At 39.3% G+C, this 27063-nt stretch overlaps 1 protein-coding gene across 2 annotated transcripts in view; it reads left to right on the top strand.

The window, feature by feature from the left end:
- The window catches only part of PIK3R1 (phosphoinositide-3-kinase regulatory subunit 1), a 61407-nt gene that overhangs the window by 9723 nt on the left and 24621 nt on the right, over positions 1-27063 (top strand). For both annotated transcript variants that reach the window (XM_075741250.1, XM_075741251.1), the window contains exons 3-4: positions 24065-24157; positions 25879-25953. In XM_075741250.1, coding sequence (XP_075597365.1) covers positions 24065-24157; positions 25879-25953 — 168 coding nt within the window. The remainder of the gene's footprint in view (positions 1-24064; positions 24158-25878; positions 25954-27063) is intronic.

Here is a 27063-nt window from a genome sequence, read left to right as displayed (position 1 = left end):
GACACAGAACATTTGGAAACTCTTTCCTTTCAGAAACCAGGTTATGCAATGTCTGACAAAGATCCAAACTGACAGAGAGCATAAAACCATTTATGCATGCTTGAACTGAATATGCTGTAGGACTTGTTTCTTTAATTTTGCTATAAAGCCAGTAGAGCAATTGCATTTCTGAAAATTATTTACATTTGTAAATTAAGGGACATAAGAGTGAGTAGAATGCAGCAAGCCTGGAGCCTCTGTTGGGAAGAAAACAGTCATCATCTCTCCTGATTTAGGCAAATGGAAAAAGGAAATTATGGGGTGAAGTGATGAGTCACTATGTCATTTGGTAAATGTATTTGCTGCTCAAGCCAGAGTCCTTGAATTCATTCTAAAAAGCCCAGTCTGAGCATAAAGCCTTTGTCCTGCTGCAGTTGTCAGAACTGCCCTGCAGTCATGAACTTCACAAGTTGCTTTTGACTTACACTGAGAAGTGGGGCAGGTTCCTGCCAGAGAGCCTCGCCAGCTACTTGTGGTCATGTTTCTTGGTGTACAAGGCAAATTTCTAGCTACCAGATGAGTTATTGCATCTGAAAACGAAGTTCTTGCCACCTGCTTTATCGCTAATGAAAACAAAGATTTTGCAAGCTGCATTAAAGTGAGGCAGAGCGGTTTTTTTCACACTGATAAAATCAGGATGATAGTAACTAAAAAAGTCTTGGTAAGCACCACAGAGAGCACAGGGATACGCTTGCCAAGTAGTAGTACAAATTACATATTAACAGTGGACCTGGGCAAGTTCATGGTTGATGCGTGGCCCCACCTGCTGGTAGAGGAGAAAGGAAGCAAGACAGAGGAAGGAGCATCTTCCATGTTGTGTTTTAATCCTCACAGGGTAAAAGTGAGAGAGAGAGCTTTTGAAAAGAATATTTTAATTGACTAATTGATATTTCTGGGAAAAATACATTACTTGGGGCACACAGAAACCCCTTTTGATCCTCAGAGATGATCTCAGACCTGAAAAGGCTTGTGTGGCTGAAATGCATCTTTTTTCCCCAGCTGTGTCATTAGTCTAACAAAATACTGCCTTTTGTTACACATTTTTGCTTTAAGAAACTGAAAGAATAAGACACTCCTATTTTGATGCTATAAGAAATACGTGTTTTGTATTGTACCGATTTTAATGTGCCTTTCTATAGTTATGACAGTGACTTGTTGAGTGACTTTACTTACCTTTCTTTAGCCTTCTGTAATACTGATTCAGTCTGTTAATATCTCCTACTGATATGAATGCTCCCGGGGCAGACTGAAAACAAGGCAAAGGTGAAGTAACCAGCTCCTCTCCCTTGGAATCACCTTGATCTGTTCCTGTAGCTGTGATCCAGGAATATCCAAAAAAACCCCACTAGTTAGCAAATAGTTCTTACTTAGGCTTGCATATGATAACATTAGTTTGTGGGGTTCAGCAACACATGGTGCTGAATATTTGCCAGGAATGGATCATTCTGCACCCGGAGCAAATAACCGTGCCCACTTAAATAGTTCTGTGATGCCTTATACACATCCAGATTTTCTTGTGTGAAAGAACACAGGTGTTGTAACTGCAGCTGGCTGTGCGCTCTCACATCTGTGTCTTGCTCCAAAGCTGCTTTCCATGATGAACATCCATGAAATCAATCTGAAGGTTAGAATACAAAGAACTGCTTTATTTTCATAGCTAAGAATGACAAGGGGAATTACAGGATTTAAAAGAAATATTTATTTTAACTAGAGAAGGATTTTAAGTCCTGAGAATACTTTGGTGAGAATCTAGGTACTTAGGAGAATTTTAAGAGAATTTTTGGCTTTTAAAAAAAGTAATAACTGCGCTTAATACTTGCTAACTTCCGTTTGTGCTTTCAGCAAAATATATATCTAAAATACAATCCTATTTTGTGGTTTCATTAAGAGAAGAGATCTTTTTTCTTTTCTTTTTTGTTATATATTACATTTTTTGCTCTTTATTATAGAAATGCCTGCATCCTTGGATATTCCATGAAGTCTTTTGGTAAAGTGTTAGGAGGTGTAACTTTTTTTACTAATTTGACTGCTTTTTGTTTGGTCTTTCATGAATGCTGTATGCAGCAGTCCACAAGAACAGCACCTAAACACTATTCTTGATTTTCACATGTTGATCCATTTTATAAAAGAGTTTACATGTAAAAAAAGCATTTAAAAATAATATTTAAGCTGACAGCTTTTCAGATAATAAGGATCTATAATCAAAATCCTCAGGACAGAGTTTCAAAAACACGTTACTGCCCTGAACTAGGGGAAGATGCAATTGTGTATGTTTCTACACTTAAAAAAAATACCTTTTAAGACTAACTTGCACATCAAAAATGCTATGTAAACTATGGCATGAATGATGAAAAAGGTCTTTAACAGTTCAGTTAGCTGTCAGACAATTTGCTTGTATAATCCAGTGGATCTGTTTGTATATGCTTGGCATCATTTGCTGTGTTAGAGCATTTCCCAGAGGTTAATGTCTGAGATGATATCCGCAATCTCTAGTGAAGAAATTGAGGGCAAGATGTGAGATCTACTCTTGGCAGGTCTGAACATGCCAGTTTCCATCTGTGCTGGCAGATCACTCGGTGGTGTCTGGGATGGGAAGATGCTGCTGAGAAGGCAGACTTACTACAGGAAGAGCAGTTACTTCTGGTCCACTCAGCTTCCAGAAGCTCTTGAGCAGCTATTGCATTTTTCAGTAAATAGGCAAGGCATAGATGAAGCTGATTTCCCCCCCCCGCCCCGTGGTTTCTTTGCTTTTTTTTTTTTTAACTGAGTTTCTGTGTGTTGGAAAACCAGACAAAGTCAACTCTGCTTTCCTTTAAAGTTTTGATGCTTCCTTCTAAAAAACATGCACACTTAGAAATGTAAAGATACTGGCCAAAACCCAAAGTATTCTACTTCAACAGATCAGACTGGTGTAATTCAAGGGGTCTTTTCCTTGCTCTTTCTCTCCTGTGGGATTGGGTTTGTTGGATGCAGCATGTCTGAACGCTGCTGTGCTGTAGCCTCCTGCTTACCATCTGTGAAGGAAGGGAGAGTAGCACAACCTGAGATCTGTAGTCTGAGTAGGGAATGCACCTCCCAGGAGGCATGACTGCACCAGTTTTGTATGTCTTGTTTACAGATATAACAATGAAATTTATTTGTTGGGGTTAGGACAGAAAACTGTAGTGCTGTCATCGATGTCTTCCTAGATCTCCTCATCCCACTGGGACAAGATTGGTAGGTAGCAGGTAAGCATGAATGATTATTCTTGGCAGAGAAACTTTTAAATGGTATCAGACGGTGCAGACCTATGTTTCAAAGCATGTTACAGCTTCGCCAGCAGTCTGTCTCAAAGGGAAGACTTTTAGTTTGTGAGGTTACCTTTTAATTTCCGAGTCCTCTTCCTAGGCTGTTTTTGGCTGGAGGTAGACCAAAGCACTTAAATTAGGAATTAATGAAAGAAACCACTAATTATGCACAATGGTAGATAAGGCTGCACAGCTGTGTCTGTTTTTGTTATCTTTCTATCCAGGAACATTCCAGAAATAAGCAGTTAAAGGCAACAATTTGCAGTCCTTTTTCTATGTGCACATGGTGTTCAACCCTGTGACCACACATTCCAATCCTCTATTGCTAATTTGCAATTTTTCATGTGCTGCGCTTGGATGGAGACCTGAAAATATCTGTTCTGTTTATGAATTTAGCCTTGAATTGTCTCCTTGCCGAGACACAACTGCTTGGCACTGGTGAGGAGTGACAGAGGCCATGGCAAAGCCCTCCATCGTTTCCCACTTTCCTCCTAGTTGACTGGTGCACGCTTGAGGGGCATCTGCCTTGCTGTGGTCTGCAAAGGGCTGTGAGGCTCCAGGGCACCGTGGGTTGCAGCGAGGTGCCATCTGCTCCCGTGATCTTTCCATCTCCGCTGATGCATGGGTGTTCTGCGAGCCGTCAGCGCCCTTTGAGAGCTCCTCTAGGACAGGATGCTCTAGGCTGACCAAGTTTTGTGCTTCTTACTGTAGTACAGTCTTTTGTTCTTCATTTGATGTTTATTGCGCTGTTTGCAATGTAGCCATTGCCTTGAGAGAAATGTCAGAAAATGTCATCCCTTGACATTTTGAAGCAAGTTATTTTGGGTACTTTGGAGTCAAATCTGTACAGATGTTTGAGTATAATGTAGAAGATATTCTTACCAGTCCAAATCTGCTCCATTGTTCTGAAGCCAGAATAGCGTAGTTAGTAGTTAGCCTGCATAAACAGTTTTCTTAGGGAGAAAAAGATTTAGGGAGGCCTTTTGTTCCAGTGCAAGCCAGTTCTGAGAATAAAGAGGTTTTTTAGTGGTCCTTGCAATCTGGCCTGGCAATAGAGAGTGTGTTAAGGAACGCATATTCAAAACAGCAGGTAGCAGAAACTTCATCTCAAATGTCTGGAAATAAAGGACCTCTGTTCACTCAGTGAGGGGTCCTCAAGGGCGCAGAGGGATGAATGTTTGAATTCTCTTTGCTCTGCTGTATTTATAATTTATTACTGTTGGTTGAAAGATTAGTGTGCATTCCCCACCGCTTTCATGTTTTTTTAACTTCCTCTGGGTCAAGCTTAGTGCTGACATCTCCAAAACCCTTCTGGTAGTCTGTGTAAGCTGCAGCCCTCTATGTGAAATGAGAGATTTTCACAATCCCATTATTTTCAGGACACTTTTTTGGTTTTATATTAAATCAGTGGTTAACAATGTTTACTACAGAGCGACTAGTATGAAGGCTCACTTCTTTTGAGCTGCCGTCTACCTTTTGGGAGAATTCTGATGGTCTGCTAGAGGAACATTTGGTGCCTGTCTGTTGTATATAATACTAATCATTGCTTTGGACTAGTCTAGTGATAATTAAAAGTGTCTTACATCTTCGACTTTAAAACTTGCACTGAAAAGGACAGTGGGCTGTGGGTGTCTTCCCCAGTGATTTAAGATGCAGGACTTTGAGTTGCATGTACAGTTTCAAAAAAAGCGGAAGACAGTTACCAACTGTTACGCTTTTTCTCCAGATGTTTCCTCTAAGACAAATATCTAGGGTTTTATTATGACACAGTAAGAACACACCAATAAGATGAGAATGCCTGGGTTTTTTTTTTTTTTCGCTTTTCATTGTCTGTTTGATCTAAATAGCCAGTCAATCAAATACTGTGGTAAATTGTCTGGTAGTTTAGATGGAACATGCCCATGCTTGTTAACGTGAGCTGCTGTCTTCTAAACAGAGTATTAAAATGCTTTATTCAAAATCCCTTTGGATGCAAACTAAAAATAAGATTATTTTAAAATACTGATGTCCTTGAAAATATTATACATGGTTGGTGTTTTTTTTGTTTACTTAAGAGACTTGTTCATACAAGAAGTAGCAGGCTCCTGTTGTACTTTCCCTTAAACTGGTGGCAAAACACACTTTGACTTCAGAAGGAACAGGATCAGACCTATAGTCAAGGTTTAGCAGCGTTGGGACAAATCCCACAGTTCTTACTCTCATTTCTCTCAGGCAAAATTCCCATTGCCTTTGGGGTTTGGAGCACAAACTTCAGTACACCAGATTGCATATAATATGAATTTGCATGAAATACTACACAATAAACACTGATGTAAAGGACAGTGTCTGGCTGTTCTTTCATGGATTTGGAGACATGGAAGAGAAACACTGTTAAGTTCATCTTTTCTGAGGTCCTGGGCTAATGCAGGGCATGGAATTTCACTGAGTAATTTCTGTATCAAGCTCATAACTTCTAGACACATTTAAAGCATAGTCCTAATTATCCAAACTCCTCCCTTTAGTACATACTTAATGTAGATGACTTTTTTAGCCATTTGTATGTAAAATTTCAAAGTCAGGAATACAAATGTCTTAATTGGGGACACACAGAGGCACATTTAATTGTAGTTTGTGATGACAGTATAGAGATTATTTTCACCAAGTTACTTTCTTCCATTGTATTCAGTCCTCTTCACTAATGCATTTGCTCCATGTTGCTAGATACTTTGGCAAGGCTTTTTTTTTTTTTTTCTTGAGGCTGCCTGTTTTGGTAACTAGTGTGACAGTAATGAAGATTTCTTATAATTAAGGAAATGATATGGTGACTGTTTTAATTGTATATTCTATTATTGTAACAAATTATTACATTTACTATAAATACAGAGTTTTATTGCCTCGATGCATGTGCATATATACAGTGAATTACACAGTGTAATAGAAGAGCATTGTTAAGATTGCAAAACTATGCATCTAAAACTTCTGTTTGTACATGTAATTACATCTTCTTGTAGCGTATGCCGTCTGATAGAGTTTTTAATTACGTAGTCGCCTGACCCCTTTTCCTGCTTATCCCTGCTTTGTTCATTGTCAAAGTCCTCAGTGAATGCGAATTGCTTCATTCTGGTTATTTTGTGGTCTGAAGCCACCTTTTCTTCACAGCCTTAAGGCTCCTCTCTGGAAACAGGTTTCTTCATTGCCTCTTCTGCTCTTTCCCATGACGTGGCTGATAATAGCTTCATAAAGCTTCATATTCACAAATACTAAGTAATCTTAAGGACACTGTTGTGTCCTTAAGGTGGTACCGTGATTCCTGTGAGGTATGAGGTAGACCAAAAAGATGGTTAAAAAAATTACTGGTTTAAGATAGTTTAAGGTTAATCTCTTGGTAATAGGGATGTCATGTGGAAAAAACACTTAAAAAAGCTGAATCTGGGGACGGAACTCTTAACTTAAAGAACTCTTAACACTTAAATGTTCATTGAGATAACAAAACCCAGGAACTAGAACTGCATTAGGTTTGACAGTGTAAGGCTTTATTTGTCACAAGGAGAAAGAACCATCTGCTCGCTCCATGGCTGGCTTCAGTTACTGAATACTGGGTGTCTGAGATGATTCCTTGCAGAACAAATCTTCCTGGCATACCTCTGCCTGCATCATCCACCTTCACCAGCTGGAATCCAAATATAAACATCAAAAGCAAAAGAATTTTTAGAATGTGAGTGCACAGATTAAACAGATGTGGTGACATAATTTAGTGTTGTCTGACTTGATTCTCAATTCTGAGAATTCAAAGTTTCAGGTTCTCAGTACTTTGTTGTACATGTAAAGCATGTCTTCCAATAGAAATATGCACTTCAGGGACATGCACGTTTTAAGTACCTCTTGCTTTACGTTTTTATGGTGTGTCTCTAGTAGTTTCGCTTTTTTCCACTGTATTGTAGTTGTGATTCACAGTGCAGGGATTTTTGCAAATTATGACATTATATACTAAATTACAGTCCTTGAAACCTGATTTTATTTTTCTAATATCAATCAGTAACTTGCTTACTTGAAAGATGCTTTTGCTACCATCTTTATGCTGGCATGCTGTAAACTGCAACCTTATTTAATCGAGAGGTGTGGCAGTACAACTTCATCCCAGTGTGACAGACATTTTTTCCTGGATTACTGTTGTAACATCATACATTAGATTTCTCTTTTGGGATATACTAGTTTAGAAAGTGGAAATCAAAGTGGCTTCAGTGTGGATGATAGATGAGTAATGGGGGAGATATGAAAAACACTCTTGACACCTGGATTAGTTATTCATTAACTCTCCAGACACACTAGAAACATGGGAGGAGGAATCTGTGCTGTCTCGCACCAGACCTCTACGCCAAGTTTGAGAAGTTGAAGAATATGCTTACTTCATATGAAGTTGTCTGCACAACCTTTGTGTTTTTAGATTTTTCATATTCTGTGTCTTCTAGACGCTGATATGGAAATTGCAGGGTCATTGGGTTTGTACGTACAAACTACACACAGGACTCTGAAGAACCATGGCATTTGATCTTTGAAAACCGAGAGTGTATGAATGCATGCTCCTATGAAAACCCTGAATTGCAAAAATCGTTTGTAGTGGGCTAGAGAGGCATTTGACAGATTACGTGCAAGTACATACATGTGTGTTTCATTATTTGATTGCCTTAGGAGACTGGTGTTTAAGTTGGCAGATCTACTTATTAAAAGCAAAGCACTTTGGCTGGCAGGATTACAGAATGCCAGAAGGAGAAAGAGACCAAATGCTGAGAGAGAATGTGTAATTTGCAGAAAGCATGGGGAAGCTATAAAGCCAGCAGGAAAAAGTAGACTTAAATATGGTTCCAATTTGTTCTATTGGGCTCAAGTTGATAGCCATACAGAAGTAAAAGCATGAAGTTCTCTCATTTAAGTATGAATTTAATGTTTTGGAAAATGCAGAGTTTTCTGTCGTGTTAAGTATGATTTGGTCACCTGTTTGCATCCTATCAGAAATCTTTAATCCATGCTTATTTTCCTGATTGAAATTAAAAAAAAAAAAAAGGTAGCTTGCTTTGAAACTTTACAAAGCACTGTCAGACCATGACATAAGTGGACACTCTAATAGGCTCTGAAACTTTTTTTCTTAGTGTTGATTATCTTGATGCAAGACTGCAGTATTGACTCCCAGTATATGTTAAATTTCTACATGTAATTTGGTGATATGTAATTTGTAGGAATTTGGGGGGGGGAAGCCCAAAACAAACCAAAACTGAACCCAGTCTTTATACGTAGTAGTTTAGTTCTAAACTATTCTGGAAGGTTTCAGAATTAGCTGCCAAACAAGTTGAGTACGTGTGTCTAGGGAACTCTACACCTGTGGCCTCACACTTTCTTGCTCAAGTTGGGTCCCTTCACAACGTCAGGCAGCACAGATTAGAATATTCACTTGGTCGTTTGCATTATTTATTCGTAGCTGAATGCTGTTAGAGTAACCAGCTGCCTTGCTCTGTCTCCTAAGATTTCTCAATTTGAGAGCAAGGTTTGAAATGTGGGAAGCTGACTGATGTAGTGAAACACGAGAAAAAGAGAAGCAGAAGGGCTGGCTCCCCTGAGAGATCAAGAAATAAGCTGTTTAAAAAAAAAAAAAAAAAACAACAAAGAGTGTTTTACTTAAAACAAGACCTAGATTTAGATGATTGCTCACACTGATCTCTCTAAAAGAGGCTGTTAGTGGCACATTTTCCATGAAGTATTAGAACCCTTTGAGAGGTGGCAGTCTCCTGTTTAGCAATTCTGAGTCCTGCAAGAATCGGGTACCTGGTGTTAGCATAACAGGAGGTTACATGAGTTAGAGCAGCTGTCTGCTGCATCAACCATTTTTGAGGAGCTTTATCTTGTAAAAGGCCCGGTAAAGTTCTCTGAAGATGCCACAACTGAGCTAATTAGGTTACAAGTTTTTCCAGCTTCATGCACAAGTTTGGAAGGGTAAAATTAGAAGGAGAGGTGGGTAGAAAGATGCTTGTTCTGACATAGTAGGCAGTTCATGTGAACTACACTTAAAAACAGGGAGTCATAAGCCTGTTAGAAAAATCACGTCAGTTTAAAATGAATGCATTCCTTTTCCTTCTGTTCTCGACAGGGAACTTGTTTTCTGGAAGGATTTTCAATCTGGGAGTCAAGTGAGACCTCCTTTCCCTTCTTGGCATGGCCCACATTTAAATGAATAAATAAATAGGTGTTCCCTTCTGCTAGGGTTAAATAAAGGTAACTCTGGTTCTTTCTTTTGGGAAGATGACCAAGGGATTCCTCTGGAGCACAATAACAAAAACAGACATGTAAGACTTCCCTTTTTTCTTTTTTTTTTTTCCCCCCACTTTTTTTTCCCCCGGTAGGATAGCAGGAAAAGAACCAGGATCTACCTGGCCTTTTGACAGAATAGCAGCCAATTCCCAGTCCTTGCTGGCCAGTGTGGAAGAAGGCTTACTCCTTCCAACAGCAGCCTTTCAGCCTCACAAACCTCCACTCTGAGTCATAGTTGGAAGACCTTTTCACATGTTTGGTCACATCTTATGCAAGTCAGGGATGTATTTTCACTCCCTTATTGCATCCTATAATCAACATTCTGAAACAACTGAGTGATTGTAGCTTTAAGCTCTGTTTGTACATATCTGGAAATAGAGTTGTATAGTTAGATAGCGCCATTATATTTTCAGATAGGGATGTGCTAATCAGAAGACTAGCTAACTTTCTCGGCAGGAGCAGGATGGTAGAAAAACTGTTTTGGGCTTTTTATGTGTGTGACCTGTAGAAGCACTGTACGCTTGTAGCACTTAAATTTGCAACAGATTAGTATTTCTTGGTGTGCTCATTTACACATTCATTACTCCTCTAAGTTCAGAGGCAGTTACTTGAGCATTGATCTTGTTTCCTGTGAATTTTCTACAGGGAAGTCGGAGAACGTCCACAGCATGTTGACGTGTGCTGGAATAGGCCAGGGTAGGGCAGCTGCCTGGTGGCAAAGGCAAGGAAGGGAAGCAGCAGGTCAGAGTGCTTCCTGCTCACCCCTTGAGTCTTTGTAGAGGACATAAAATGAGCATATGCCTGCCCGGCTTCCTCCCTGGAAGAGCAGCTTTCATTTGATCCTCCAGAGTTAAAAATCACAGGGAACATGTTGTCAGTTCTTAACCAGATGAGTATGGGTTTTTAAGTTTGTACAGCCCCTCTGAAGTTTAAGCTTTTCAAGACCACTTACACAAATACTTTGCAGTTATTTCAGCCTCTTCTGCTCAGCCTCAGTCCTTCACAATACACTACTTGTTTTCAAGAGGGACACATTTTTCTTTGTTTTAGACTCCAAGAAACTCTTTAACACTACAGGGTTGCATGGAGGTTGCAGAAGGATTTCTCTGAGTTGAAGTGCTTAGAATTATGCTTAGGTTTTCTTAAAGAGAGGCTTTGCCTCTTGCTTTTAGTCTCTTTGCAAATTAATATTCCCAATGCAGACCGAAATCCTCTTCCATACCTCCTTACCCTAACTCCAGTTAATCTTTGGCTTGCAGATGCTGATGTAAAAACATAGCCAGTTGTTCATGCTAGCTTTTCATTAGCACCATCTTTGTTATTTTCAATTCTTTTTTTACACTTCCTATAAACAGATTTTGCGGTATATGAATTTCTGCAATGCAGTATGCTAGACAGGACACAAATTAAGGTCTTTGTCCAGTTGCAGTTAGACAGTTGAGAGCCTGACTGCTTCATAAAGGTCCATGAAATTCATTCACTACTTTAACTGTTAAGGTCTAAATTAAACTTACTTCAGGAGTGGAGTGTGAACAGTGGTTTATGGAAGAGAGGTCTTTAAGTTCATGTGTTAAGTACATGTACTTCATATTCCATTACATCCTTTTTGTATAGCATCTTGATAGTGTGAAATATATTGAAATGATAAATCAATGCTGACATTGCTATGTAGAGAAATATCAACAGGTGTGTGATACGGGTCAAAAAAATCTTATTCATAGAGACTGAGAATTTTCTTCTTCATCTGAAATTAAAGATGATAGTGGGATTACCTCTCTATAGATCCAGTTCAAGAATTTCCTAATTATGTTGTTGTTTCTGTATCTGTGTCAGATCAGCCCATGATTTAATGCTGTAAGGATTAACCCAGTTCTACTTTCTTGTAAGATTGCCTTTCAGCATTGCTGTATTTCTGTTGCTACCGCTAGAGCCCTAAGCTTTTTTTTTTAAGAGGAGGAGGAAAAAGGCTTGCTTTGAAATACACTAGTTTCCAGAATAAAGAAGTCTTTCTGATGCTGGATTGCTGTTACCATTGTTTGCAATTTTTTTTTTCTGCATTACCATTGTTTGCAATTTTTTTTTCCTGCGTGACTGTTATACACTCATTATTTTTAACTATGTGTGTACTTATAAATGTTCCCCATAATCCCCAAAAGATGAAGGAGCTGGTTTGGCTTTTATCTGTCAGCAGCTTCTGCCAGTACTTTTATGTAAATCTTCCAGATCTAAACAACTTGACTTCTCAAGCACAGTAATACACACTATCTTTTTCTTGCAGTAGTGAAGAGCTTATTCTTTTCCTCTAGATTGCTTGCCTATGGATAGTTTGAGGGGGATTTGTTGGCGTTTTTTTCCCCCATTAGTTTCTCCACAGCAAAAAGATAGTAAAACAAAGTATTCTTTCAGAACAAAACAACGTACTGTCCTGAATTTTTATGTATTATGATTATTGAATAAAAAGAGAATGTTTTAAAGTATGCTTTTCAAGCAGAGTTATTATCACAAACTAGTGATGGCATTGCATAAGAAACAGCTTCATGGTACCAAGAAAAAGGAAACAGTAGGATGGAACAGGGATCCTTTACAGGTGGGACAGGTCATTCTGGAGCACCATTACTAACCATCACCATAGTTAGTAAGTGGAAGGGGAACTGAGGTTGGTTAGTACCAAACTATTCAGAAGAAAGTACATGTCACTGCTTTTTAGGTAAAAAGGTTCCAGCATGGGAACTTGCTCTCTTTATGACGTTTTACCTGATGGAGGTCATTGAGATCATCTCACTGTGACTCTCCACTGGCTGGCCTCAACCAAAATTTTCAAGTGCCTCTTGAGATACACCTCAGCATTCCTTCCCTTAAAAGATAGGCAGCTGTCTCTCTCTTATGTGACTAAGGTTTCCAGGAACAACTGAGTACGTACTTCCTTCCCCACTTGCTAGGAAGAACTCAAGAACAAGTTGTGGAGCAAAGTACTTTTGCATAGGAGGCTGAGTTCAGATGAGATAATAGAAAATTCAGGTTTGAAGAGGAAAGTAAACAGGAAGATACTAAACTGCTGGATGACCATGTGTCCTTGTACAATCTGAATGATGCTCCAGGTAATAGATACCTCAGCTTTTCAGCTGGGTTCTGTCTCTTGAGAGCAGCAGACTTTGTGTGCTGAAATGGGCAGAGTAATTTAATGGGAAAAATGCTATGTCGTGATGTGGAAACAGACGAAAGGAAGAATTGAAATTGCACATGCAGCCTTTGTTCTTTGTTGTCTTAAGTTTTGAGTGCTTGACCTTGTGGTCTTGATGCTCTTTCAGTGTAGTTTTGTTTATGAGTCTGTGTAGTATAGCAGGCATCAGACAGAGGGAGCTTTGCTGATTTCTTGTAGAGTGACTGCAGTAAAATACTGTGTAAATGTATTAACTTACATATAATTTGTTTTAAAGCAACTATGCTTTTACTAGAGTTTCACTGTTCCTTTTTAAAAAAAAAAAAAAGCCTAGTGTACAGAAGTTAATAGAATATCATGGCTTTAATATCCTTGGGAAACATGAGGTAGAGTTTGTGGGAAGGCAGCTGGTATCAATTCTAAGAGATCACTTAGTTAATCATAAGACCAGTAAGGGAGGTTTTGTTGTAGAGAACTATCACAAGTTTGTTCCGATTCTGATAAGGTCTTCTAGGTACTACAACTGCAATCTGGATGCCTAATGTTTTACCCCAGCCGGCAGCTGAGCACCACGCAGTCACTCACTCGCTCCCCCGCATCGGGATGGGGGAGAGAATCAGAAGAGTTAAAGTGAGAAAACTCGTGGGTTGAGATAAAGACAGTTTAATAGGTAAAGCAAAAGCCACGTGCACAAGCAAAGCAAAACAAGGAATTCATTCACCACTTCCCATGGGCAGGCAGGTGTTCAGCCATGTCCAGGAAAGCAGGGCTCCATCACACGTAACGGTGACTTGGGAAGACAAACACTATCACTCCAAATGCCACCACCCCCACCATCCTCTTCCCCTAAGCTCCTTAGAAACTGAGCATGACATCATATAGTATGGAATATCCCTTTGGTCAGTTTGGGTCACCTGTCCTGTCTGTGTCTCCTCCCAACTTCTTGTGCACCCCCAGCCATCCCGCTGGCAGGGCAGTGCACGAAGCAGAAAAGGCCATGGCCCCGTGTAAACACTGCTCAACAATAGGTCCATATAAAAAAAAATCTCTATATTATCAACACTGTTTCCAGCACAAATCCAAAACATATTCCCATACTAGCTACTGTGAAGAAAATTAACCCTCTCAGCTGAAACCAGGACACATAATGACAACAATAACCCTGAAGGGAATCTGAGAAGTAGGTCACAAGATGCAGCTGCCTGTGGAGCGTGCTGTTTGTCCTCACACCTGTGCTATCCCACTACCTTTGAATATTCAGTATCATATATTTTCCTTCTTGATGTCCTGTATGGTTTTATGTCAAACCACTGCCAGAGGCTGGAATGGTAAGTTTTTCATTGACAGTTAGTATCTCTGAGGAGAGTTGGGCAGAATTACTCAAATTCTTGCAGAGCTCAGCTCTTTTCAAGCCCTGGAGCAGGAATCCTGAAGGAGAGGGAGGGGATACAGCAAGCCTCACTTGATGAAAAAAGCAATGTTTTGCACTTCACTGGGTCTAACTCCTTGGTTGACCCTGTCCTGTCTCTCCCTTACTGTCACCTCTGTCATATCTTCTTGCTTGTAGGTATCCAGCATCTTGGTACCCACATCACATTTTACTTCTCATCTGCTAAAAACTTGTGAAAACTCCTGGCAGGGAACCTGCAGACATCAACACAACATAAAAAAATAGGTGTTGGCTTATTAAAATAGTTTCTTTCTCTGTCCTCTGAATTATGCTCTGAGGACTGTGCTGGCTTGTTCTGTTTAGAAACCTGCTCTTCCATTTATAGTGATGCTCCTCGGGACTGTGAGAACACTGCTACCACCTGTGCTCCTGCACGTCACACAGGGCTTGGGGTGATCCCCGAGAATGAGGGGTGTGAGGGAATTATGCATGTCTGCCACCCCTGACAGAAGTGTGAGAAGCCTCTAGCCATGCCCCGTGCTCCAGACCGTTGGAAGGAGGTGAGACACACCTCTCCCCAAGACCGGCTGTAATAAAGCCCTGGTGCCACCCTGCTTGGGGTTCATCTCCAGCGGTGACTGTCCTGTGCCCTCCTCAGCTTTTTGAATGCCCCCTTCTACTTAGAGGCAGAAAGGCATCTTTTACTACATCCTTGCTTATTTCTTATTTTACTATTTCTACGTATCTCACAGCTCTTTGAAAGAACAGTTGAATAAGCCAGTAGTTTTCCCATCTCTTCCTTGGGCTTTTGGAGGGGTTTCTTTTGAAAAAACAGTTTATGTGTTATGTGGCATTATAATGCAGTGTATGGCATGCCAGAATATTGATTTTAGTTAATTTTTTTTCATAGACCTTGTAATTTTTCCTCAGAACAGGGCCGCTCATTTCTCTAATTATACTAATACTAATTGTAAATAGTTGCAGCCATTTCAAATCCTAAATTCAGTTGTAGTTTGAAAAGGAGTATTGCAAAAGCTCACCCATAGAGGGAAGCATAATACTATCTTTACAGCTGTCTTAACTTCAGGCTGCTTTTAAAAAATTATCTGTGCTTCGGTTGAAGCCAACAAAGAACATCTGTTGTCTTATTTATAGCTCCTATTTCTAAGAAGTATATTCTGTAACAGATGAGAAAAGTACCTGACAGCTCATAATTCATAAAGTTACAGAGGTTTAACCTGATAGAATATTATGTACAGAATTCCTTTCCAGTACAGACAGCATCACTTCCCTTTCAACAGATGATAGAAACAGGGTTTTATGAAACATTAAATTAATAAGTGTGAATCATGATTAGCAGCCACTATTAAAAGTATTAAACTACTATAAAGAAATATAGTACTTTACACTATGTTGATTGGTGGGTTTATTTTTCTACTTACTTGTGCAGCTAAACTTTCCTCAAGCCAGACATCATCTTTTTTTTCTTTCTCTCTACACTTTGATTTTGTTTTTTGTCTTAGAGGAATTCTTTGTTGATTAAGGCAGCAGTTCGGTGACAAGCATTCATTTTTGTGTCAGAGAAAGGTAAAGTGACCCCACATTTTTGGGGGGGAGAATTGGTATATTGTAAAGTATGACATTCTGTATCAAATCAAAGTTTTATTCTGTTTAGTTCTGCCATCTATTGTTTATAGAATATTTTCTTGCACTAATCTGTATTTGCCTGGGCTTATTTCCCCTCTGTTCCCCTAGTTGCCCCTTATTCTCCATAGTCCTGAGGGTGCAGCTGGTTCAACTTAATAAATTGGGATGGAGAGAGGAATTAGTTCTAACGGCCCCCAAAGCGTCCTGTATAATCACCATGCACGTGATATTTTATCAGTCAGATCACTGCTTGCATATATGTGCTAATAATGCAGGAAAATATCTAGGCAAAGTATTTGACTTGTCTCAGTTACAGCATTGATTTATACAGGTGACTATGTCTTGACATGTTATGTGTAGCCAGGATAAAATGAAGTAATATTCAGTTTTTATTCTGACCCTCCTAGACTCAGTGGTTTGGACTATAAATGGCCTAATTATAATACTCATATATTTGTCCTCCTGAAAAAATGACTGTCTGGCCTTATTCCTCTAAGTGCCACATATGTTATAGCAAGTTGTGTACATTCTACCAAAGTCAGTTTGAAATGCCCTTTTTCAAGCTTACAGGAGATGTTGCCAGTACCTACCTCGCACAGAGGATTCTGGAGTTGCTGACTTTGCGTTTTGGGCAGTACACTGGGACTGACTGCAGTTCAGAAGGTCATGCTGGTGAGAACTCCTGCAGTCGTCATCCTTTGGAATACGCCCCTTGGAAAAGTTCTTGTCACTCTGTATTACTGATGTAAGATCACAGCAGAAATATGGATGCTTTAAAAAGCTATTTGAAGTCCAGAACTGTATTAACAGAGTGCTGTTTATCCATGAGGGTTAAATGTTGTCATGGAGATGCCCTAGGAGGGGTGTTGTGCTTTATTGAGGTGTTTCTCCATTGAAGACAAAGGAAAAAGAGGAGTGACAGCTGATGTGATAAACCATTTTTTCAGTACAGACCTGTATTTCCTTCTGTATCTAAAATCTTCAGTGTACCATTAACAGAGAACATCTGAATGAAGTCATCACGTCGTCCTCTAGTTCATACCCAACACCTACTGACTGATGGAAGAAGCAGACTGTGCTGGCCACATAGTATCGAAGAATTTTAGAATTGATATTTCCATCCAGCTTCTCAGTTGTACTCCAGTCACATAAGATCACCAGCAGGCATCATTTCCATATTCCTTTTCATAGCTCTGGGTCATTCCCATCGCAGTAAATCTTGACTCACATTTTCCTGCCTCCATAAAAATGGGCATCTTGTGAGCCCGAAGGCTGATAGTGTTGGTGGGCCAGACCATTTCTTTTTCTAGTGCTGGGGTAGTCTTCACCTCTCTTTTCTCCTGGATCTAGTCTCCTTTGGCTTCCAAGGCTTCTGTGGTATTCTGAGTCCACAGTCTGCCTGTTTGACGACATCTGATAAAAATAAATGACAAGTAATAGTAGACAGACTTATTAAGCCACTTGTAATGATGTGTCAAATTCACTGAAGCTTAAATCACTTTCATATTTTTCCATGAATAGCATTGTCTTTTAAAATCTTTCTAATGAAACCAGTACTGGAGAAGGTGGTTGAGCCCTGAACAGCTCTTCCTCCTGCCGTTTTCAGTGACATTTTGCACTCCAGGAGAATTTAACTATAGCTAAATGAAATCATCTCAGGTCAGTTAGGGTCTAAGGAGAGGTATTTTTCTCTTCCAGCAGTTGCAAGTGAATTTACTATCTATGATAGTCCTCAATTTATCTGACAGACAGTGAAATCAACTTCCTTGTCTTTGCTCTCACCTTCTTGTCTTTCTTTCATCCTTGCCCAGTGAAAACCTTTTGCTAATAGCAGCTGGGCAGCTCTGAACACTGTTTGCCTGTTGTTTTGGTAAATGTGATTAGGTTCTCTGGAATTACCAAGGCAAGGTTATGGTCCTCAAATCTCGGAGTGAACTTCTCTCTGGTTATTTGCAATACCAGACTCATCTTTTTCTGTCTTGGTCTGGCATTGAACCCAAAGCACAGATCTCTATGGAAACTTTCTCTGTAGGCTGTTGGGTTTGGGGTGTTTTTAATCTTTCATACTGTTCTACTGAGAGTTTCTGCAGGAACTTGCTGCTTCTTCGGACTATAAAGAAACATATAATGGACCATGAAATGGCCTCTCACTAAAAGTTAGAGGGTTTGTGTCAGTATGTCATTTCACCCTCTTGACGGGTTGTGTGGCCTTTCTTCCTCAGCTGAGGAAAGCAGGTGCTGAGGGGCTCGCGATGGCTGAGGCTCTGCATCTGGACCAGCTGCCACTGCAGGGCTGTGGGAAGCATGGGGATGTGCTGTCACCCGTGTGGAGGCACCTCCTGGTGCTCTCCAGTGTGATGGGATCTGAACTTGTGTTACCACAGGCATGGCTTTTGGTGCCTTCTCAGTGCAGTCTCCTGAAGCACTGCTGGCTCTGGTCTGGGGGTTGCGAGCAGTCAGCACGCAGGAGTACACGGGACTGCCTCAATTCGTACCACTACCTTAAAGGCTCTGCAGGAATGCCAAACTGCCCTCGTTTCCAATGCGACTTCACTTGAATTTGACATCGTTTAGTGACAAGATTAAATCAGCCATTATGGATCCTTATTGAAATTCAGATTCTGTTTCAGGGAAGATTGGTGATAATAATAGGACATTTTCTGAATTCCATTTCCCATACCTAGTAGAGTACGTAACTGCTGAAATAACATCATTTCGATCAAGAAAGCAAGCTCCCACATTTCCCAGAATTTTCAATTGCAAGCTGGGTGTTGAACTTTGTGGAAAACCCTCCATTGTCCACTACTTGTCATGCATTATGCCACTGATGGTGCCACTGGCAAAAGTATTTTAGGTGCTCAGTCAGCCATTGTTTCTTCCTAGTTTGCTGGCTAATCTTGTATTATCACAGCTTGCTTGACAACGACCCTTACTTTTGCATTTCTTTTTCTGCATTAATTAATATGCTTATCTTTATTATGGTTAATTTCAGTGCCCGTCAAGCCATTCACGTTTGGACATACAACGTTGTTTAAAACAACGATATCTGTAAATCTATGAATGCATGATTCACTACGTTAGTGAATACAGTTGCGTGGATAAAGAGTGTATCTGCATGCGCATAAGCCAGTTATGATCATCTTAAGACCTGAGCTCTCAAATATTAGACTTTTATGTAGAGCTGTGTTGTCATCGAATGCAATATGTATGCACAAACTTAAATGCCATTTCTGAAAAAAAGAACAATATGCATGGAGTAATTTTGACTGAAATCTAAATTCAAGTCATGTTAGTATATAGTTCCTGTAAAATATTTAGAAATTAAACTCCTTTCCATGGTGTGTATATTTTAAATTATATTTTTAAGTTATGTTTGGTGGGTTTTTTTAATTGTATATTCCTTTTCATTCTTCTTCTAGCAGTAATGAAGAATTTGGCTCAGAAGCATCTGAAGCCAAATTCTGGCTTTAAATTTCCACTTGTCCTTGCCAGGTACTAAGTACTGAAGTATCTTTTTCTACTGAGAACCCTTCCAAAAGGTGCAGCTGTGTGCTGGTTTCATCTTGCACTTTGTAGTGGTGCTGGCAACCCTTGAACGTAAGGTATGCTCTCATCTCCCACACATTGCCATGGCCTTAGAGCTGTTCAGGCCTGTCTGTATCAGGGAGAGGGAAGAGTTTGCAGATTGGAGCAAACCGTGGCTTGCGGTTCATCTCATTGGTTCTCACTCTGGCAAGGTAAAAATAGAGCTAGTGGAAAATCCAGCTTTTATCATGTGTCATCACAAGCTTCCTTACTATCTAGAGACTCACTACCAGACTTGAGACTAGAAAGAAGACATGAAAACTGTATGACAGCTTTTCAGAACCTTAATATTTTGGAGACTGTGGAATTTCAAAAAAATTACGGGAATTTGGGGGAAAAATGATTGCTTTAAGTGAAAAGCTTATACTGGATTGTAGCAAAGGGATCTACAAAGTTGCTCAGATTCTTAAGAGCGGATCTGGTTCTCCAAACCTCTGTACTGTGCTACAGCATGCTTCAAAAAGGATACTTTTGAAATCAGGTACCAAATGCAGGTTGCATGTGGGCTTTTGTTTTCTTCTGTTTTAGTAAAACTACCCTGTCTGAAAAGTTTTCCCTTCCTTCTGTAGATCTTAATATGCATGCTGAGTTTTCTTCTGGAATACCTAATCTAGAATCAGAACTTCTTCAAGGATATCTTGTATTCTGGCTCTGGGAGTCAGAATGGTTTTTTTTCTAAAAATAGGTGTAGTTCTCTTCGCTTTAGCCTCTGCCATTTCCTCTCAGTACTTTGAAATTGAAGAGCACTGTTCCCGAATTTGGCTGTCTTCTATGTAAATGCTATAATCTGGCTTCAGTTCTATAAGTAGTTAAGCCTTTTTTTTCTGATAGATGTGTGTTTCGTGAGGCTTTTTGCTTTTAAATGAACATAATTTTCTATTACGTACAAAAGTTGAGGATTTTAAAGTACAAGCCAGTATGATGCTTTGAGTTAATTATATTGGAGATGGCACAATGAGTAGGAAATCCTAGATTTTAATTTGTTAATGCCATATTCATGCTGATGAAATGATTTTTTTTTCAATGTTGCTGAGCATTATAACTGTGTGCCTTAGATGTATTCTGCTGTCATTGCTGTGTTGAAAGTAACTGCAGGTTTTGTACCTGCCATTGTGTGTGCGTGTTTATGCCTTTTTGCTGTAGAGCTTATACTCACCAGTGTGTGCATAATACTAAGAGAGAGGTGAATGTCTTGAGTTGTCAGTCAAATATACAAGTATTTCAGAGTTTATACAGAATAGTTCATCATTATTTTAAAGGTTCTCTTCATATATAAAAGTTTAGTAATGTCTCTGGTAGATAGAAGTTTCCAGTTTTGGAGAAAAGGAATGGGGTATAGGGAAGAAAAGACATCAGAAATCCTCTGAACTCCTAAAATTTTAATATTTTCCCAATTGAGTATTTTAGGGTAGCAGAAGAATGTTGGAAATCTTTCATTTTAACCAATGTGACATTTGCTTTACATACAAAGATTTTGCATAAATACAAAGGTAAATGTGTAACTTCTAAAAGCCTTTCACTTTCACTAAGAATATTAGCGATCCAAGAATACTGTACAACAAAGAGATTCAGTAGCAGATTATGATACAAACCTAGTTTATAAGCTAAGATCCTGCTTAAAGTATAGATGAAAAGCATGGAGCATCAGGTGGCTTGCACGATGTTTGGGTGATCCGGATAAGGTCTACATCCACCCCATTCTTTATCTCCCATGGAGACAAACTGTTTGCTATAGTGTCTTTCTTCACCCTGCAAGGGCTTCTTCCCGTGAACTGAAGTCTTCCTCTGATACTGAGTTCTCCTTTTTGCATGACTTGTACTCCATCCCTCCTGTAGAAAAATCTAAATTTAGTGGGAAATGGAATTCATTTTTCTAAATACACCTTGTTTATAGGTATTTGGAGTGTATCTCTTGCCATCATTTCAAGGCACCCTTTGCTTAATGCAAGAAAGCATCATTGTCTCTGCTGTTCAGTAGCCTGGATGGACCATCCCTGAACTGCCAAGCTGTCACCTGAAATCTTTCAAATGTCTATCAGGTTTGACTTCTGTCCTCTGTCTCTATTTCTCCTTATTTGTCTCTCCTTTCTTTCCTCAGTTTCATTTCAGACTGTTGACTTTTGCTGCATACTGCCTGCAGCTGGAATTATGAGATGAGCATCTTTGTTCAGAGATGATGCAATTTCATTGCTATTATGCAAGAGGGAGAAAGATACTTTAACTAGCTACCTAAGGGAGCAGAAAGTTACTATCATAAGTAAAAATACATAAACTATGTTCTTAAAATGTGTTCTTCCTCTGCTACCATGTAAAGGATATATTTTATGTCCTTAGCATTCTGTGAGTCTGTTAGTATCTCATAGTTTGAGTAGTTTCATAACATATGCTTTGATGTGACTCTGATCTGATCTTTTGTTTATTCTTTCAATATATTTGCCCTCATCAAGAGATAGGTTCATAATTTGAGGTTGAAAGGAACTATTTGATCTGAATATTACAAATCAAATCATCTGTATTTCAGCATGCCTCAGCAGAGGCTGTTGGAGCACAGCACCTTCAATTTGAGCCCAACTTGTGTTTGGTAAAGCAGATACAAGTTAAGCTAAAAGAGGTTGTTCCCATGGAACCTGAAAGTGGTTTGAAGATGTAAAGAGATGAGGAGTCCATTCCTTCCCTGAGTAGCTTGGAGATCTGCTGGTCACCAACACCTATATAACATGTGCTTTCTTTGAATTTAGCTTTTAATCAGTGTTATACTAAGTCAACTATCTGCCAAAACTTTAGAGTTTATTATGTCTACTCATTTGCATTTTTCACCTAACTATGGTGCCACTAAGGAAGGAAGTAGTGTGGTTTTCAACAGAACCTGTCCTCTAAAAAGCTATGCAGACAGCCCTTAGTTACAGTGCTTTTATTGCTTTATCATATGAGTCTAGTATCAGGTTTTCCTTTATTTTGCCGAGGACTGATAATGTAACTAGCATGTAGTCATCTTACTTCTTCTTTCAGAGTGTGGATCAGGCATTAGAACTCCTTTGATTCCCCAGGAATTGCTCTGATTTTCCACAAGTCATTAAAAAGTAACATCAGCAGGCCAAAGATCTGCTTAGGCAAATCTTTTAGGACTCCTGAATGCTCATTTTCTGGGCCTCCTAAGTTAAACTGTTATGACTAACAGATGTTTTTCTAATGTCCTTCTCAGTTATGAATGGACTGGAAAGTAGTCCATCATTGTCATATGGGCATTCTGCTTCTTTTTGCAAGGGACATGTCTCAGTGTTCCAGTATGCTGCACTTCTATTACTAGTTCATAAATAATTAATATTTATTGTCTTTCACTTCTCTCCTCAGTTTTCTACACTTCCAAACTTCTTCTATACCTTCCTTGCTGTCTTACCACTTTCAAATCGTTTGCATTTTTAGAAAGTTTTATAATTGTTGCTTCCAAAATTGGGTGAATTCTCAGCCAAAATTGTCTGCTTTGTCTTTCTCTGTTGTGGTGTATTTAATTTTTTGGCTATCTCAAAGTTTTTCATTGAAAATTCTCTTCATATTTTGCTGGTGTGGTTTTTCTCTTTTTTATTTTTTTTTTCTCTCCTTCTACTTAGTTATCCTCCTAATTTTGTTCAGTCTTCTAGAAACACAGTTTGTGCATGTACGTGCCTGTATGTATACCTAATGCATGCAGGCACATATGTGCCTGTGTGATTAAGAATTGCTCATGATTTGTCTGTAGTGAGTTTAATCAGGCAGAGATCACCATCACTTAGGCAACTGGCAACTTTTACTTCAGTGATTAACTTTTGTTTATCAATCATAATCCATTGAACTATGCCAGATGTTTCTGGCAGTAGTTTAATAATATCTTTATGTAAACATTCTTGCTTTCCAAGAGTTAAACAGGACCACTTTAAAACTTTTGAATTACTCTTTGGCAAAAATAGTCCATTTAGAGATAGATCATCCCTCACATCATAAAGCCAGAACATTCCTTTATACAATGTGTTCTCTCCATGAAGAAACTGGATTGTGTGAAAATTGACTTTGTGTAAAATCTGTATGCAGGTTTGTTTGAATCTGCAAAATGTCCCTTTATGGTTATACTACTATCTATTCTTAACCAGTCATTGTAGAAAAGACAATTCTTCTTTCAAGAAAACTTTACTGTTAATAGTATTAAGCTTGAAAATGGAAAGCAAACAGAAGTTATTGAACTTTTGTATGTGTGTGAAATACTTGTTTCTACTGACATTTCACTAAGTCTGTTTTACCCAGGGGATCAGCACCTCCCAGATGATGATGTGTTTGGCTATCTCATCTGGTGCACACTGGATGTAAATGGATCAGATTAAAAGATTTTTTTTCTTTTCTTCCTTGCACTGTATTTCTGCCCATCCACAGACTGCAAACATTTATTGTGTTTTCTTTTCCTAGGCAGCATGGAGAGTGATTCTAGCACTGACAGAGGTCCCTAAAAGAAAATGCTATAAAAATGCAATTGTCATCATTTTTATTCAGCTTTCTGATTACTTGTGGAGTGTTCTCATTTAGGCCTGACAAGCAGGATGTTTGTTCCATACTTAAAAATTAATTGGTTGCATTATGTGTCATGACTTTCATAAAGAAAAATTGCATTCAACTGGAGCTTGGCTAATTTTTCTTCTTTTTCTTTTACAGCTTTTTCACTCCCAGATCTTATGGAGCAGTTTGCACCCCCTGATGTTGCTCCACCGATTCTTATCAAGATAGTGGAGACAATTGAAAAGAAAGGTAGGCTGCAGAATGATCTATCAAGGTTTTTTGTTATTTATGTGAGCCAAGAATGCAGAATCAGATCCAGAGCTGGCATCTCCTCTTTCTAGAACTGTTAATGCATCACATTACTCAACAGATACGAAATAATTTCATTTAATGTTTGATGCATTGGCTTCTGCTCAGCAGAGGTTACGTGAACTGTAGGAGCAAAACCAAAGCTTACCTCAAATGACATTTAATAACTCAACTAATACAAGCATTATTGAAAGGTAAAGAAGAAGGGTTTGCTATTGCTTTGTGTTTTCTAACCAATAAGCACCTTCAGTTGGTCATGGAAATGACATTATAACATTGAATTGGATACACAGCCAAACAAGTAATGCTTTGCCCCAAAGCGGGGAAAAAAAAAAAGAATTAAATATGAAAAAGTTCCAAGAACTGTTTTCATACTTGAGGAGCTAGTTCTTTATTGCTTCTCTATGCTGAGCCAGCCAGTGTTATTTTTAGGATTTTTTTGCTCTCCTGCTTTCCCATGTTGATGTCTTTACATCCTTTTGAGGATTTTCCCTTTCTTCTGCTATGTCCTGCCTCTTTTGCCCTATTTCTCTCTTCCTGGCTCTTCCTGTGATGTCACCTTCATAGTCCTGGTGAGGTAAAGAGTTGCTCAGTGGGTTCTGTACATGCAGTGGCCCTACAGCTGGGGGAGCGAGAGGAAAAGTGGTATCCTGATCAGTGTCAGGCTGCCGTCCTTGGGGACATAGGTTCTCACATACTGTCCTGACAGTTTAAGAGAGCATAAGCCTTTCCTGAATGACTAGGAGCTTGCTAATACCAATGAGAAGGGCCAGTAGCAACAGTTTGCATAAGCAACCACTGCTTCCAGGAAATGCCACTGATACTATTAAACTGTTGGTGCTCTACATCCCTGGATCTGGTCTCTTTCCTTGTGCCTTCTCTATTTTCTCTGAAATAGGGAAGTTGTAAACAGTATCTTTCACATGAAAACACTGTATTGGTGTCTTTTATTCAGGTAGATTATCAGACATGTTATGTGACATATACAGAGATTCTCTGTCACACCAGTGATGTAACACTCACCCTACATACAATGTGAGGTGATGGGCCCTGTGGATAGTTCAAGGCGACCTAAGGGTTCCCTGTCTCATAGAAGGGGCTGTCTCTGTTGACTGCCTAGGGTGCCAAAGGTTGGGCACACTTATAACTTAGACGTCTCAGTTAAATCTTTAAAACTAATTAAGGTTTGTCAGTACTTTTGTCATGTCCCTGTCCCATTCCTGTGGGGTGGGCCTGATTCAGATTACTCACTTCTTACTACCTGAAAGACTTTATGTTTCCAGCTGGCATGTAGAGGGTGAAGGAAGATCTGGCTCCCACGTTGCTCCTGCAAGCTGTTTTCTTCCCTGGGCTATGTGAATCTGTTTCCTAGTCCTGGCCTTCTACTGCCAGCCTGTGGACAGTTGTACAGAATACGTGGGACTGCTGGCATCTCTGATCTTCCTTGGCCAGCTCTTTCTACAGACCCAGCAGTTTGCATGCACAAAGAGGTATCTTACAGCCTTAAAAAGCAATTGCTTTCTACAGTGTGGTAGGTGGATGGTGGTGGGAGAATGTCGCTAATTTATACTGTAAGTACTCACTTGAAGGAAACAGAAGTATGTTGTGTCATGGCAACAGTCACTGGAATATCTATGTATCCAAGCAATTTTGTTTTGAAGGTCTGGAGTGCTCAACTTTGTATGGAACACAAAGCTCAAGCAGCACAGCAGAATTAAGACAAATTCTTGAATGTGGTAAGTACAGTTTTCTTCCTTAAAGCACTAGACAAATTTTGTGGTCAGACTGCTCCTCTTTTCTTTGTTTCCCTACTCAGCTTTTATATATATGTTCTGGTTCTGAATAATATAATATGAAAAAGATGATTGAAAGTAAAAAATATTTCTAACTTTTACACTTTATATGAAAGGTATTTTTCACTTTTACAGGTTGTCTTTTTTTCCTGGCTCCACTGTGTGTTTTTTTCCAAGAATAATTATTATAATTGTTTCTTGGTCACTTGCTTGTTCAAGGACTGACAATCTAGCTGACCAGACCAAAACAAGGTGTTTTGTTCAGAAGCAAGATAAAGATACACTATTCCTGTAAGGCTGCAGGTTATTATTTTGTAAACAAATGGCCATTTGTTTACATACAGTTCTGTGTGTGCATTTTTTTTTTGTTCCACAAAAAGGTGGAGAGGCAATAGCTGCACATTCCCTGCCTGCTACAGAAATGATGCTGGAAGGGAAGGAGAGAATTGATTTAATGCTGCAGTAGGCTGGGTTCTCAGGTTTTGGACAGTAAAATGCAGCTGCACCACTAACACCACACAGCCGTTCCAGTTTCCTGAAATACATTTCCTTCTCTTTTTGGTACTCTCTACTTCAGGCCCAAATATACTGGCATGGCAACACTGATTTGCACTATGAGAGATCAGGAGCTGTTGTAGGAAGAGTGCTTGACCATGCCTTTGCGTGCTGGAGTGCAATGTGGGGTGTGAGCTTCCACTTGCATGAAAGAGCAAAAAAATAAAAGGCTTAGAAAATGAAACTGATTACATGCCATGTTGCCAAAGGGACGAAGGAAGCAAGCTCAAACTGTGAATTAGCTCTCTTCATTTTTAGTAATTGCACTTATTAACAAGAACAAGAGATGATACTATGACTTGTCTGTTCCTTCAAATCAAAAGAGCATCCTGTCCTCTGCTGATTGTTGTGGGAGTGAAGAAGTATATGAGTGCAGCAAGCAGGGAGAGGAGATACGCACATGGTGCTAGCAGCCTAAGAGATATTTTTAGTTTTGTAATTGTATTTTTCAGTCCAGATAAATCCAGATGTCCTGTGGCACCAATATGAACGTATCTC

The sequence above is a fragment of the Balearica regulorum genome, chromosome Z (genome assembly GCF_011004875.1).
Source record: "Balearica regulorum gibbericeps isolate bBalReg1 chromosome Z, bBalReg1.pri, whole genome shotgun sequence".
NCBI lineage: Eukaryota > Metazoa > Chordata > Aves > Gruiformes > Gruidae > Balearica > Balearica regulorum.
The sequence above is the reverse complement of the archived record's forward strand: the minus strand, read 5'-3'. Positions and strand labels throughout refer to the sequence as shown.